Source organism: Dermochelys coriacea, chromosome 9 (genome assembly GCF_009764565.3).
Source record: "Dermochelys coriacea isolate rDerCor1 chromosome 9, rDerCor1.pri.v4, whole genome shotgun sequence".
Lineage (NCBI taxonomy): Eukaryota > Metazoa > Chordata > Testudines > Dermochelyidae > Dermochelys > Dermochelys coriacea.
In genome coordinates this window covers 98,009,808-98,025,649 of record NC_050076.1, presented here as the reverse complement: position 1 = coordinate 98,025,649, position 15,842 = coordinate 98,009,808, and the positions used below count along the sequence as shown (strand labels likewise).

General features: G+C 41.7%; 1 protein-coding gene across 5 annotated transcripts in view; it reads right to left on the bottom strand.

The window, feature by feature from the left end:
- Positions 1 to 15,842, bottom strand: part of MCF2 (MCF.2 cell line derived transforming sequence) — a 74,324-nt gene that overhangs the window by 38,748 nt on the left and 19,734 nt on the right. For all 5 annotated transcript variants that reach the window (XM_038417080.2, XM_038417082.2, XM_038417083.2 and 2 more), the window contains exons 6-11: positions 15,579 to 15,693; positions 14,432 to 14,551; positions 13,046 to 13,237; positions 9,094 to 9,285; positions 8,770 to 8,941; positions 613 to 701 (exon numbers count right to left, since the gene is read on the bottom strand). In XM_038417080.2, the coding sequence (XP_038273008.1) occupies positions 613 to 701; positions 8,770 to 8,941; positions 9,094 to 9,285; positions 13,046 to 13,237; positions 14,432 to 14,551; positions 15,579 to 15,693 (880 nt within the window). The remainder of the gene's footprint in view (positions 1 to 612; positions 702 to 8,769; positions 8,942 to 9,093; positions 9,286 to 13,045; positions 13,238 to 14,431; positions 14,552 to 15,578; positions 15,694 to 15,842) is intronic.

The window sequence follows — 15,842 nt, the reverse complement described above, 5'->3', positions numbered from 1 at the left end:
TAAATACCTAACATTTATTTCAATATTATTTCTGCCATTAAGCAAAACAAGAAACTCCATTAGTTTATTTCCCCTCCTCTGTCTTTTATAATATTAGCTTTCTGATAAGGACACAAGCAACAGGCTTCAATCCTACAAATGTTAAATTATTTAAAAACCCAAATCCTTGACAAGTGTACTTTATGCATCCTTCTTGGATATAGCTGATTGCAGAATTAAAAAGAAAGATCCAAATTACATTAGTTTTTCCAACTCTTAAAATAGTCTCCACTATTGATATGGGGGGAGAGGGGCATTAGAGTTTTGTTTCTAGTCTTCAAAGCATTGAAGATTCCTGAAGGAAGGATTATTTCCTTTATTGATGTCATTGTTATAAAACAGCAAATCGATAAAGAAACGTGATTTTTGGCCCCGATCCAGGAAAACTCTTGGGCATGTACTTAACTTTTAAGCATGAATAGTCCCATTGAAGTCAATCAGGGTGTGAGTAAAAAGGATGCAAAACATCTCACCCAAAAAAAACCCAGAATCTAAATTCTATCAATCCCTGGAAAAATATGATTTCAGATCTTGCCATGTAAAACCCATTCAAGGTTCACTACCAATTTTTACCTTACGAGAGTTGAGAGATTTTCTTGACGTTTTCTTCCCAGGGAGAGAGATGTCAAATGAAAATTTTAAACCGGAATTAAAATCCATGCCTTAGATAGAAAAGTGCACAATTACACAATGTATAACAGTAACCAAGGAAGCATTGCAGGAAGAGATTAAAAAATTAGATCACCTGCATAAATGTAAATGGTCCAGAGAGTGTATAATCAGTTAATTAAAGCTAAACGCAAACTGAATACACGCCTAATTGAAAAAAAATACCTTAGACATATCAAACAATTTTGTTATGAAAAGGGGAATAAAAACAATAGATCATTAGGACACAAAATAAAAGCTCATTGGGTACAAAGAAACATCTCTCCAAGTAGGGGATATTGTAACTAACAAAATCAGTGAAGCTTCTGTAAATTATAAGGATCTATGCCTCTCTAATAACCTGTCTGAAGAAATACCACCTATTGTGATTAGATTACAAAAGCCCTACTTACAACAACAGGCCCTGAGGCTCGTCTGCTGTAAGTTGGCTCCTTTGACTCCAATGCAGCTATTTTGACTCACACCAGCTGTAGCACTGACCCATAATGTTCGGTTATAACCAAGAGTCAGACAATTTTGTCTGAAGTAGTAAGTCTGAAGATGAACAACATAAAGGATGCCAGACAGATGTGCTGCTGAGTCTTACAAAATCTTTAAAAAGAGATGCCAGGCTCCATCAATTGACACGACTGGTACTTAAATCAAACAGGACCTGTTCCTTTGATATGACCAGAGTCAATGGACAGCTCCAGACTCTATTATGCAGGTCATCCTCAAACATGGGGAAAATCTTTCATGATGTGATGTCTATAGATTTATAATGTTTTTATACCACAAGGATAAATGGCTGGCTAAGGTATTGCTATTTTTTCTTGATTATTAAAGAAAATACACCAAGTCTTTTCATTAACTTCCATAGGCTTTGTGAGAGATATGTTAGACATGCTTTTTATAAGGAAGACAGCCTGTAGATAATGTAGGGAGCCTTACAAATCTCTATTAAGACTGATACAAACAACAGCTCTAGGGTGAAATCCTGGGCCCACTCAAGTGAAGGTAAAACTCCCATTAACTTCAGTGGAGCCAGGATTTCACCCTTTGTGTTTTAGCATCATTAAAGCATTTGATAGGGTTGAATGGAGATGCCTTGAAATGGCAATAGAAAAAATTGGAATTGAACCACATCTGGAAGGATTGAGGGCTTGTGTGCTGTTACTACATCAGAAGAATGTTCAAATCGAAGCAGATGAAAGAGATACACAGGACCTGCGTGAATTTATTTTCATTTATATTATCTCACAAACATCAGAGCAATTAAAAGTGACTAAGGGCCATCTCTCCCCCTTTCACTGGCAAGAAGAAACAGGAGGAGGGGAAGATTTCATCTGAAACAGTGTCTGTAGTGGAAGGGACTTAGGAGCAGTGGATTTTTGAAGCTGTGTTGCCTCCCAGCCCTTGGGCTTCTCAGTACAGAAAAACAACAGCATTCCCTTCTGCAATGAGATATGACTTAATGGATAACTTCACACTCTACCGCCGTCCCATTTACCCCCTGCAGCAAGGCTGTGGCAGGAGCTGCATTACTACAGGCTGGATCCCACCAAGCCTGCAGAATAGCAGCCACAGAAGGACACCAGACAAAGGTATTGAATCTCTGAGCTGCATTACCAACTGCCCACATTTTGAGCAGAAATCCAGGGGCAAAGTAAAAGGAGAGTGTCACAGAAAGCAACATCTCCATCCCACCCATCCCGCCGGCCACCCTGCCCTCAAGCTCTCTCAGAATGGGGCACAGTGCTACAAATGCTTCTACCGCTAAAGTCAATCTAAAATGATGGAGCTTTTGTCTCAAAGGAACGGAATCATTTTCTATCTCGTCTAGCACCAGTATGACAGGAAGCAGAGTCTTGTGGTCGCAGGAGATATGGAGTTCATTCCTGACTCTCAGTCATTGGGGGAGACACCAAAAATCTCTCTGGCTATGTCTACACCTCTCTGGCTATGCCTACGTGCATTTTGGAGTGAGCAGAAGCCAACCTTCCAGCCTGGGTTGACAGACTTGGTGCGCTCTAAAAGAAGGCATCTAGACAGCGCTTTGAAGTCACAGCTCATGCTGGAGTTCAAGCTCTGAAACATAGGGCCAGGGGTGGATTTCACAGTCTGAGCTACAGTCCAAGCCTCATCTTGAAAGCAGTGTCCACACAGCTCTTTTTAGAGCACTAGCGTGAGCCCTGCTAACTTAGTCTGTTGACCCAAGCCAGAAGCACGCTCCCATATGCTCCAAAAACACTACGTTGACATAACCTCTGTGCTTCCTTTCCCCGAAAACAAAATGAGGAAGATAATACTGCCCTTTTCTCCACCCTTTGGCCATTTAGATTGGAAGCTGTTTGGGACAAGGACTCTCTCTTACTATGCTTACATGCAGTGCACATCACAATGGGGCCTCAAGCTCACTTGGGGTCCACAGGTGCTACCTGAATACAAATAATTAGTAATTGTCAATATATGAAATGACGATTTTAAAGTCTCTCACTAGTGGGAGGAAATGTTGATGTTTGGGGGAAAGCAGGTACTTGATCATTGTGTGACTTGTTATAAGAAGGGCTGTACGCAATTTTGAGACAAAATAAAATAAAAATTCTTAAGACTTGTAATCTTCACACGAGTTAAAAATCAAAGAATAAGTCAGCAAAGGCAAAAATAAAGCAACATTAATGAAAGATTCTTTTCAAGAGGGAAAAACTTATTGCTGCAGGTGAGAATACAAAAAGGAGCTGGAGCTAGAATATTTAAAATTTTGAATAATATTTATACAAAAGAACCACCTTTTGTGAAGCAATGAGCAAAACATGTAGGGAGAAAAATTGATGCAGAGGAATAGAAACAGATATGGAGAGAAGGCTTCTCATCTTCAAAATGTGCTGTTACAAAATAAAATGATTACAAATTACTATTTCAGTGATGACTTTTATACCAGTTAGATTGAAAAAGACTTCAACTGCAAAGGCTGACTGCTGGAGAGAAGGTGGGGAATACATATTTGAAGCATCAAAAAAAGTTAACAATAGAGCCATTAATAAGTATGGTTGACCAAAGGACCCGTCTCACTGTTGAGACTTCCATTGAAGTAAAAGATCAGTGATGATATTTAAAAACAAACAACGCTGATTAAACACAGATGTTCTGTTGCAAGTCATCGGAAGAAAACATATCCTCAGACGGCAATATTGTGCTGCAATTTTAAAAACGGGGCAATGAAGGTGCAAGAAAAGTATTTTAAACACTGGTTCCCTTTTACTGAATTTGCGGAAGGACGGTGGGGAATCATTCTCCAGCAATCGAGCCTCCACATTTACACTCATGTTTTTTTAAAAATGAAAAAGGCAGAAATTACTGTGACACATTCAGCAAAATTCCTACTTCTCTCTAAGTGTTATTTGGATTGATACACACAAGGAGAACAGTAGCTTGTACAGTTACAGATAACCAAAACATTAAGAGTCAGCGAAAAGGTCCCTCCAGTGACTCCTGTTCGTCAGAAGCCCATCATCATCATCATCTTCTTGCCATTCTCCTGTCCTGTGGCTTAGCCACTGTAATGCAGCCCACAAATGCCACTGGCAAGCCAGAGTGAACTTCCCTTTGCTTTTAGAAGCGAGGCTCGGCAGTGAAGAGCAAACATAAAAATTGCCCTGTGGCACTCTAAATTTATTTGTCTTTCAATGGTTTCCATATCTTAGATGCTCTTTTTACAAGTCAAGCTTTTTCTTTCCTAACTGCCAGCTCTGCAAATTCAGCCAGCACTCTGAAATCAAGCTGGACCCTTTACTGCTTCACAAAAGGTCCTGTGGGCCAAATTATATCCCATGGCACATGTGACATCTGTGCATCTCCTCTATCTTCATATCATGCCCTTTGTACACCTGTGCTAACTAGCTAGACAACTGTAACTGATTGGAACTATGTCAACAATTCTGTCGATGATGCACGAGAGGGAAACGAATCCAGTTCCTGCCCTCTTAGTAGCGTTGATTCAGCAGGACTATCAGGAGAGAATCACGGACAAAACTGATTTTTGTAGTTAAGTTTAGCAGATAGGACTGAATATGCACAGGGAGTAAGTGAGTCGAGTGTATCTAGGTGTCATTGTTAGATTGGTTTCAGAGTAGCAGCCGTGTTAGTCTGTATTCGCAAAAAGAAAAGGAGTACTTGTGGCACCTTAGCGACTAACAAATTTATTTGAGCATAAGCTTTCGTGAGCCTTTTCTTTTTATTGTTAGATTGGTAATTTTCAAACCTGAACTGCACCTTAAAAGGAGCGGGTCAAAAGCCACAAATGAAAACCATTGCAATTTGATGATAAAATTCCATCCTCATGCCTCCTCCTCTGTACCAACACAATAAGTTGGGAATGTTGTCCTTAACTTTACCTGACCTTGCTCTTGTTTGAAACACCCCCTTAACTGGCAACATTTTGAAATCTTCATTCCTAAACTGCAGTTGTAAAATGCATATTCCTTAGCTGTGCTTACATAGCACACATCTGCATGTGCATGACAAATATCTGCATGTCTGCGAGGTTCTTGTGAGTGTAACTATCCCCTTTACACAGGGGAAGACTCTTTCGTACATATTCTGCAGGAACATCAGATGCACGTAGGTGAGCATCTCCTAAATAGCACTGAGCAACCTCAACTCTCATTGATAGCAGTGGGTGACTCCACTGAGACTGGAAGGTGCTCAGGACCATCCTGTATTCTGTGTCTGCGACTCAGGTGGCAAAATTTGAAAATACAGCCCTTAATGTTACTTTATTATAGAGCCATAACATTTACTGCACTTTACTGCACTTCAGTATACAGTACTACATTATTTTATGGTTTACATTTTTTCAAAAGTAGTTTTAAAAATAGACCTGCCCCCCCAACAGAGACTTCAAAACCAGGGCAAAGATGAAAGGAGGAAGTTCCTAACCTCTTAAAAAACAAAAGAAAGAAAAGAGCACAAAAAAGTGTTCTTCCCAGTAGCTTGCTTTCAATCTGTGCCATAGTGTCTGCAGAACTCTAAGCACACTCAGTGCATCCCAGGACGGATCTTTGACACAAGATATCCCACCAGTTCAGATACAGCCATTCTGATGTTTCACTGTCAAAGGGAGACCTTTCCAAATGGATCACTGGCAGCATGTCTCCAAAAGAAGTGCCTTTCATCTTTTCGCCCTTTGCTGGCTGCGCTCACTTCCAGATGCTTGTTTGCATCTTTCAGGGTTAAGATTAATGGAGGGTACCTGTCCATTACGACTGATTTCATGCCTTTAAAATGTACAATGTTTAAGGGAACAGCATCAAATACATCCAGTCAGATACCCACTGTGATGGTATGACCCTCAGGGTCCAGGCACCCCCAGGGTAGAACAGGGGTTTGAACCCCAAAGAATAAGGTGTATACAATGTTATTATGCTTTAAAAATATGTGAATAAGGTCTTTTATGAAAGCCTGTCATGTTCTGAACTTGATGGTCATGATGAGATAATCATACAAATTGTGGTTATGCATTTACGTGTATATATGAATTTATTTCTTTGTGCTCCTAATTTGCGCTGCAGCTTTCAGCTCCCGCTCACAGCAGGGCGGTAAGTAGTCAGGCAGGGAGGGGCTCCCCAACCAGATGAGATGAGCCCTAAGCACCTACCACTGTATAATCTAGGAAAAGACAAATGATGGACCACTAGAGTTGATGAGAAAACACAAACAACTTGAAACTGAAAAGAAACCCCCGGTCTGGAAAACTAAGAAAGGCGGGGGGGGGGGCGGTTTTCCCACTTTGAATTTCTACAGTGACTGAAGGGAAAAAAAACCCTGAAAACCCTTTTTAAAGGGGAAGGGGTTTGAAGTGAAACCTATTCAGAAACTGAGGGACAACATCGAAATGGGAAGCTATCTTTGAACCCTGGATCCCCCCTACAATTAGGGAGTATGCTGAGAAACGGTGCATTAGAAAAGGGATTTCTCTCTCATTTGAAAAGATACATCCTGAAGATGCTTCTTTATGTTTATTGTCCCCGTAGCTTGTATGAGTTTGCTTCCCTTGCTATTTCGTCTTTGAAACCGTGGTTTTCCTATTAAATGAACTTCTTGTTTATTTTTACTCCAAGCAGGTCCCTGGTGTGCAAACTGCATGGAGTTTGTGTGCCAAAGCAAGCGGACTGGTTTCACGCCTTCATGGGTGACAAACCAGAGAGGAAAAGTCTACATGTCTGGTAGTTAGGAACGCAGGATGATGGATTTGGGGAGACTTGGGACTGAAAGGGCCATTGGGGTCACGCCCCCAGGACCAAGTAGGCTGGTGGAAGCTGAGGTGAGAGCTTTATGGTTATGGGCTGACTCCTGATGTCAGGAATATGAACCTCAGCAGATTAGCATTCAAGTACCCAAGGTCACAGGGTACTAGTGTGAATGATCCCAAAACATCACAGACAGCGACAGGTCACACAATTTGCCCTAATCTTTAAGGCCAAGTCCTCTCTTTATCATTCTCCTGTTTCCGAAATGCCGACGATGGAACATTACGAAATAGTCACAACGCTTTGATTTTAAAAAGCCATCACAATACTGTTGATGAGTAATGCTGGAGAGGCAGCGCTTGAACAGGGACTGGACAGGAGACAGGAGACCTGAGGCTATTCTCAGCACTGACATGTGTGTGACCTTGGGCATGTCACTTCACCTCTCTTACTGTGTTTCCTCTCTCATCTTTGCCTGCCCTGTTTATTTACTGGATAAACTCTCCAGAGTGGGGAGCATTTCTTAACATGTACATACCCAGAGCCTAGCCCAACAGGGTTCTGATTTCAGCTGAGGGCTCTAAGGTACTGCCATAACATACCTAATATCATAATAAATCATTAACGATCATGGATCAGCGTTCACGTCACACTCCCAGTCACTAATTGGCCTGGGCCGGAGAAGCTAATGATCCAACCAGCAGACCAAATTCGGTGATGAATACTGAGGCTCATTGTGCATATGATAAGAAAAATAATCCTTGTGTAGATCATAAATGATTAATTGCCTTATATAGTCAAACCACTGACCATTATCTTGGACAACTTGTTTATACTGGTATATAAATACTTGTTAAGGAAAAAAGTTTAATTTCATCATTTAAACTAACATCGGGCCAAATACTGTTCTGGGCAGAACATTCATGGACCTTTATTTCCCAGGACCTGGGTTTTTAGGAACATTTGTTATTCCATAATAAGGGCTTAAGAGGGGAATTTTTAAATGAGTCGAAGGAAGTTAAGCGCCCTACTCCCTTTCAATTTCGGTGGGATCTGGGTGACTAATTTCCTTAGGCTCCTGCAAAATGTCAGCCAAAATTTGTGTCAGCTGCAGCTCTACGTATATTGATGAGATTGCTAACTGAGGACTTCTTGATATAGAAAATAAATATGTTCATAAGTTTTAATAGGTTCTTGTCCTTTTCCCATGTAACCCTAATTTCACTTCCAATTTAGCACTGCAGGCTGTCTGGTGGGACAGTGTGGGGAAGTTTGCACTGTGTCTTTCAGGATAAATACCATGCAACCAATCCCAGCCAAACCAGCTCGAGCGTCAAAAATGAACTGAGAAAAACTGCATCAGCTTGTCTACACAGAAAGTGGAGAAAATATTGCACCCATTCTCACGCAGCCTTTTCACAACTGAAATAAAAACTAAAACTTGAAGGCTCCAAAACTTCAAAGAGCTCAAGAGTTTTCAGTATCAATAACAACAACAGCTCTACTTATAACTATATTGTGCTTCTGAAGCTAACGCATTCCATACGGTAGCAGAGACCAACAAACTTAAATACAACAGGGATCTTTGTCCCATCTATGCACCACATGGGGGACTTCTAAACATATGTTACTTACCCATTAATCGGAGACTTGAGCCCAAAACTTGAGGGGTAATAATCTCCTAAGCATTTAACACTGATATAGTAATTTTACATCAGCCCATAAATTCTAGTTTATTTCTTAAAACTACACTTAGACTTGTTCTTTCATAGCTCAGAACAAAATGAACAAAACTGAACGTTTTAAGATGCCAGAAACTTAAAAATACTTTTACCGTGTTTGGGAGAGAATAAAGGAGATTTCGATCTTGGTGGGTTTTCTGGTCGAGGGGCTACTAACTGAACAGGCCGGACTTGTTTATCCACCCGCTTTTTGAAGCAAGTCTGCCGATTCTCAAACATAGTTCGAACGTTTTCAAGCTTGATCTGGACTGACTGTATCTGGTCCTGCGGAGTGCGAATAAGACAACCATAAGCAAATTACTATTATTATTTGGCACTTTAGTCACTGTAACAGAGACAGTATAAAGGCTGGCAATATTGCAATTGTGTTGTAATTGTATTATTATTATTTTTAAAAGACTACAGAGGTATCTTACCTTTATTTCAGGTGTTAAAACAGATTCAAAGTCATAGCACAGGACTTGAGGATCATAGTTTAAGTACAGCAAAGAACTTTCAAGAAATTTGTCTATATCCTCAAGAGCTTTCCGAGCACCTTCTTTAGACTGGCATTTATCCATTGGCTGATTAGCTAGAAGATTAGCCCCTTCATCACAGCACTCGAGGGCCTGATAAAAGTGTAACACAAATGAGGAGTAAACAGATAAGTGAGCTGAAACCTCCAGTTAACTGAAGTATAAATGAAAAATATTTATCACCCATTAATTTAGCATTCACTTCATCTGCTTTTCAATCTGGAGAAAACCAAAAAGCTAATTAGCTTTATGAGAAGTCCAATCAACTCTCTTGCATTCTGATAATAGGAAGTCAGGCCTTAAATTTCTGGAGAATGGCTAACATTGCCAGCCAAATTCTGCTCTCAGCTACACTGGTGCAAAATCACTGGTATGGCACTGACATAAAAGTAGAATTTGGTACTTAACTCTTCCTGTATTATCTTGCTCTGAAAGTAAACATGGCAAAATGAACAAGAAGATCAGCCATTAATGTGTTTAGTGACTAACTAGTTTGGCTAAAAACTGACTACAAAGTTGGGCTCAACATAGAGTTTGAGTTGTGATGAATAGCTGACATCACTGTGTCCATATTTTTATAACGAAGAACTTAATAGCAGCAGTTTACAGTTTTATACCTATAATATTATATAAACAACATCTGAAAGTTCTAAGCATGCCACTCAATTACCATAAGTAAACTGTGGAACTCATTGCCACAATGAGAATGGAATAGAGTTCTTTTAAAGGATCAGACTTTTATATAGTCAATGAGATGGTATAAAATTACTTTAATAAGCACTTAGAAAACAAGGGCAGAAGGCAATCTCTAACTGAGGGGTTAACTAGAAACTTCTGTTCTGGGCAAGTTATTCCACAGCTGCCCAATTACTGTCCCTTTCTCTGAAGAATCTGGTACTGGCTGCTGTCTCAGACAAGATACTGGACTAGATGGGCCTCTGGTCTGATCTGGCAATGCCTATGTTCCTATATAATCCTGTGCCCACTCAGATTAGTGCTATACTGAAGTGGAGTGGATGGAGAAAAAACAGGCTCCCTTGATGAAAAATGTGGCAGATATTGAGTCAGAATGGATGGTCACAAGTTTGCTACTTCATTGACTCAAGTTCATTTCAGTTGTGTCTTCTAGCCAAATTGCCATGATTATCTCTGAAACTTCAATGCTAATTAAGATATTAACAAGCATTGTAGCTACAGGACTCCATTTGCATGCAAACAGACAGAAGTTTTATTTACCCACCAACCCGTCATCTTATTTTATAATCAATTATGCTGCTTCTCCTCAAATTACTGAGAGAGAACGAGCACGAGCCAGCTGGAGTATATCATCAGGTGTTCTCTCTAGTCCAGTGAGTCAAAGCCTCGAAGAGGAAAGCTAACATGTTAGGTTGCATCACTAATACAAGCATGAGTACCAACAAGACAGTTATGTCACATGAACATTGCTTTTGTGATGTTGGCCACTTGAACTGACTCAATTTTATGGCCACAGAACCCTGGAAGACTAAACAGAGGTGACTTTTGGCACCATCCTTATTTCCCAGGAGAGAGCAATTTTGGGCAACTGCTGGCCCAAGGCAGGCTTAGGTGGTGGTTCCACTGAATTGTATCTTGTCTCCTTTTCCAATACAACTCTGAAGCCATTGCAACGGTTAGTGAGGAAGCAAAGGCTAAATTTTTTTCAGTATGCAGATGACACCCAATTCTGTATCTCTCTCCCTCTCATCTGATCCTGCCAATGCTGTCAAATGCCCCACCCAGTATTTGGTATTGACAGTGGCATGGATGAGGCCTAGCTGGCTGCATTTCAATCTGGATAAGAGCGTGGGGATATTCGTAGGTTGAGAACTGTGTCTGCCCATTTAATTGAGGGTGTGTGCCCATCTTTTGTTACTAGAGACTGGGTGGACTGTTTGAGACCTGGGACACTAGCTACGGTTGGCTGATCACAAAGAAGCAGTATCAAGGAAGGATGTTGTGATGGATATAACAATATCCTGGACAAACCTTATGGAACGACATTAAACCTTACTGAATCAAGTCTACTGCCTTTGGGGTCCACTCTATTGAAAATCCAAATGTTTGTGGACTATGGTAAGATTGTATGGCACTTCTTAAGGAGCAAAAAGCCTTAATGTAGTAGCTGGGAGTTAACATGAACTCCCCCATTTTGGTGGGGAAAGGCCCAGATTTCTTGGCCGTTACGCACACTTCAGAACCAATCTGTGCAGGTGTCTGGAGAAGGAGAGGTGGGACTTGGTAGTATTTGTGGATGTGGAAATCTAACAATTCCTGTGAAGTTCTATAATTGTTTTGGTTCTCTGGAGTTTGGGTGATGGATCTACAAAAACATGAGCTCACCAGTTTCCTCTCCTGTGACTACAGCTAGATTCATAGTTAGTTCTACAGGTAAATAGACTGGGATGCTGGCAGACCAGGTGCCAAGGCCCAGGACTCAGTGAACACTGAAAAATGCACAGCTGGAAACCAGTCTGGCTTACCTGTGGGCTAGTACAGTTAAGAGAGATAATAGTGTTAGAAGAATGACTTCAGAATTTATGGCATGCTTGTAGGATGCTGCATGTATTAATCCTACTTAAATCTCTGTACCCCATGTTAGAAGGTAATGTTGAAATGTTTGCTAAGACGGTAAACCCCCAGATTCAGGGGAGAAGCATTACCCAGTGTGAAATATGAGTCTATCACAAGAGCAGTTATCTCCTGCCCATCAGCAAGGACTATTCAATCCAGTGGGCCATTGTGGAATGATGATTTAATAGTTTGCTTCCCCCACATCCCTGAAGAGGAGCGGTGCCCAAGGCCTCATCCCATCACAGCCCGAACGCTGGGGGAAGGAAATAAAAATTCCTTTTAAGGAGAATGCATTATTCCTTTGTTGCTTGAACTCAGAGGCGAGGATTTGTATGCATAAGCAAGGAGTCCCCATCTGTTTAGCTTGGGTTAGCCCTAAAGGATATATAGAGTGTGCTTACTTTAGAAGTTGCTATTACCTGTGGAAACCTGACTAACCCATTTGTGTGTGCACACTTACCTACTTTAACCTTGTAAATAATTCTCATTTCTTCTTAGTTAGTAAATCCCTACTTTACTATAGGATTAGCTACACCTGATGATATACTCCAGCTTGCTCGTGCTCTCTCTGGTTTGAGATCTAAGTGAGAATCGACCTAGGGTAAGCGACTGGTCCTTTGGGACTGGGAGTAACCAGACTATTTTGGATTTTGGTGTAAAGTGGCCATTTATCATGGAGGCAAGATAGATCGGAAGGCACAAGGGGAAAGTCTGATTCCATGGTAAGGCCGCACAGTGCCTGAGGAGTTTACACTTGTTACGGGGTTGATGAATTTTTAAGTATAGAACTCACGACCAGTTGGGGGTTTGTGCCTTGCTTCCTAACAGTCTGCCCTAAGGCTGGTATTCTCACTTGTGAGCCACTCCAAACAGCGTGACATGAACCATCAGAAACAACACTAAGAACTACATGTGGAGATCACATGGGGAATGATTAGAGGGGGCTGCCACAGAGGAGATTCAAGTATAACCAGACCCACTTGGGTGTACCACAGGGCATGAACCTGGAACCTTCAACCCGAAAATCATAGGACTCGTCTGCCCGAGCCAGCCATGGTAGCAGATGTGTTAACCCCTTGTGTGGCTCGGTCACTAGTGAAGGACAAAGAGGCACATTGCCCTAGTGCAAGTTATATAAGCAGAATATCTTCACCACAAGATGTGCATTGCAAGCGGGATACTTGCAGCCAGGGTGTCCGTCTGCAGGAGATCCACATAGAGAGGTTAAACAGCCCCAGTGCACCACAGTTCTGACGGTTACCTGCTGCAGGCGGGTGTGCAGATCTAAGGTCATTCGGAGCCGTACATGCTTCCTTTTGATCTCCTCTGACAGGATGTCAGAATGGTGCCGCAGCTCATTGCACTGCTGACAGATTAAGCTGAGTGCATAATGATGATTTGCCGCTAGCTGGTGCCCATGTAATATCACCACCTGCACTTTCCTTACCAGGTCCTTTCGTAAAGACAAAGCAATGGAGGGGATTACACACTTGTTTAGATCATGCCATCAAGATGAAATGTGGAAACATTTATCAGTAAGAACTTGTAACTAACAATTTCATCTGTTCTCACCTACCAAGTCCATACCATTTGAAATGGGTAAGAGCTTCAGCATGCAGCATTCACCTCTGAAAACAGGGCACTCGCAACCAGGGATGGGCAGCTTTTAATGTGTTTGTACCATTCAAAAGGAAAAGCAACAACCACCACCACCACAAACTGGCTGGCCTACCAGTAAGCTGTCTCGGATATTGTACCATCATTTCCAGAAATATTGCCCTCAAAAGTGGTTACAGCCAGCTTTGGCTTGTTCTCCGGATGATAATGTGGGAGGAAGAATTAACCATCTTGTTCATCGTCAAGCTTGGCAGCTATGTCATGCAACAGTTCTGCCTTCTGCCATGTGGGCCCTACCCTGGGACTCCTTCCCCAACATTCCCCATCTGCCATGCCTCATTTTATTCCTTCAAGCTTCCGCTTAAGCACACCCTTCTTTCAAATGGCCCACAAGCCCTAAGCCTTTCCACAGAGTCATATTAACTAGGAGAGTTAGGCACCCAATTCTCTTACATGCCTTTGAAAATCCCAGCCTACATGTATGTCTGTAGTCATACATGCCTATCACACATCGTATATATCACTACACAAAAAGCATGCAATCGACAAGACTCCCAGCAAACTTCACTGCTCCTATCCCTCTCCTTTTTGTCACATCTCCTATTCTTCACCTATGTGTTGCCTACTTAGATCGCCAACACTTCCGGCCAGGGACTTGTCTTGCCTCTTCACTGGTTAGTGAGCACCTATGGAATACGGGTTATCAAATAATGACATTTATTAAATAAATAACTATTCCCCCAGATCTGCAGCCCCCTGGTCTTCTTTATGGACAGACTTATCTGTGTTGGATTTTGTGGTTCAGTGATTTATTTTGTCTAGGAGAACCAAATTCATTGCTATAGGGTTTTCAATGTGTTCTGGATGAAGCTCCACAGAGGTGAAAGACTAGTGAAATCAATACCTGCTTGTAGCCACCTACTGATGAGTTACAAGAAAGTCAGGCCATTTCAGAGAGGTAGTTTTGGCACTCTCAGAAAGCGCCTATAATGTTTCATTGGTACATCTAGCATTTGAAAGATTATCTCACCTGAGCCATTCCATCTAAATTACCCAAGTCTTTGAGCCTTTGTTTCACCTGAGCCACGCTATCTCCAGTATCAGGCAGTTCTGCTTGCTGACCCATTAAAAATTCAATGGCAGTCTGGAGCTAAAAATAAGAAGACAACAATTGCAAAAGGATACAAGTTATAAGCACAAAATTATTCTCAAGCCAAAAGCTCATCCCATTATAGTTAAGGTTGCTAAGTGAGACATCCCAAACTGAAAGAACGTTCGAGCTAAAAAAAAATCCCAAAGCCTGGAAATCATCAGTTAAGTCTATCTAAGGGCAGGTCTACACCTAAAACACTGAATCAGCACAGCTGCACCAAGGGAAGATGGGGGAGCTTCTCCCATTGGCATAATTAATCCACCTCCCCGAGAGGCAGTAGCTATGTCGGGGGAGAAGCTCTCCTGCCAACATAGCACTAGCGACACAGGAGATTAGGTCAATAGAATTATGTCGCTCAGGGGTGTGGCCTAGGTATTATACGGCATCATCCCTTTTTGCTTCAAGTGGCAAAATTTGGAGCCCTGAGAGTGTCCCAGTTTGGAAACAAAATTGACCAGAGTCTGGTATTTTCTGTGAAGCAATCTTGTTTATTTACAAGGATGTACAAAATCCTACTTCTCCGAATGCAGGAGGAACTAAAACCAAAAGATGATATTTTCTTTGCTTACAGCCCCAATCCTCTTTAGCCAGCAACGGACCCAGAAGCCCCCTCTCTAGCTTCTTCTGGGTTCTGTGCCTGTCCAGGCTCTCCCGCAGTCTGTCTTACTTCAGCTTATCTTGTCTCTCTTTCTGGTGTTTGCAAGCATGCATGCATGCACGCACACACACAAAAAACAGTTCTACCAATCAAAGCCCCAGCCCCTGCATTTTAAAACCCTTGGATTACAGTATTCAGCTTCTACTCAGCATTTCCATGTGCCTGTTGTTTTGGGTCCTACTGTCATTGTTTCAGCAGCCTGGTTACAATGTCTTCTTTAAAAAGAAAAGGAGTACTTGTGGCACCTTAGAGACTAACAAATGTCCTGTCAGGCACAGCCATGGTTGCTGCCAATAGTATAGTGCCCAAAGTCTCTTTTTAGGACTCCCATTTGTGGGGGGGGGGGAAGGATCAGTCTCTCCATACCTCATGAAAACTTTGCTCAAACTTCCACAGTTGTAAATACTGCTCCATTTTTAGTTGATGTTTTTCCCAGAAGCCATCAAAAGCGGTTTCCATCTCATGCAACTGAGCAAGTAACCTGAACAAGAATGAAAAAGGACGAGAGAAAAAAAAAAAAAAAGAAAGAGTTGGCCAATACAGGATTAGGGGACCACCCGGCAAATTTCTGACCCAGAATCCACTCCACTTTGTGGAGTTTTGAATCTGGGCTTTTAGAGAGGGGCCCCT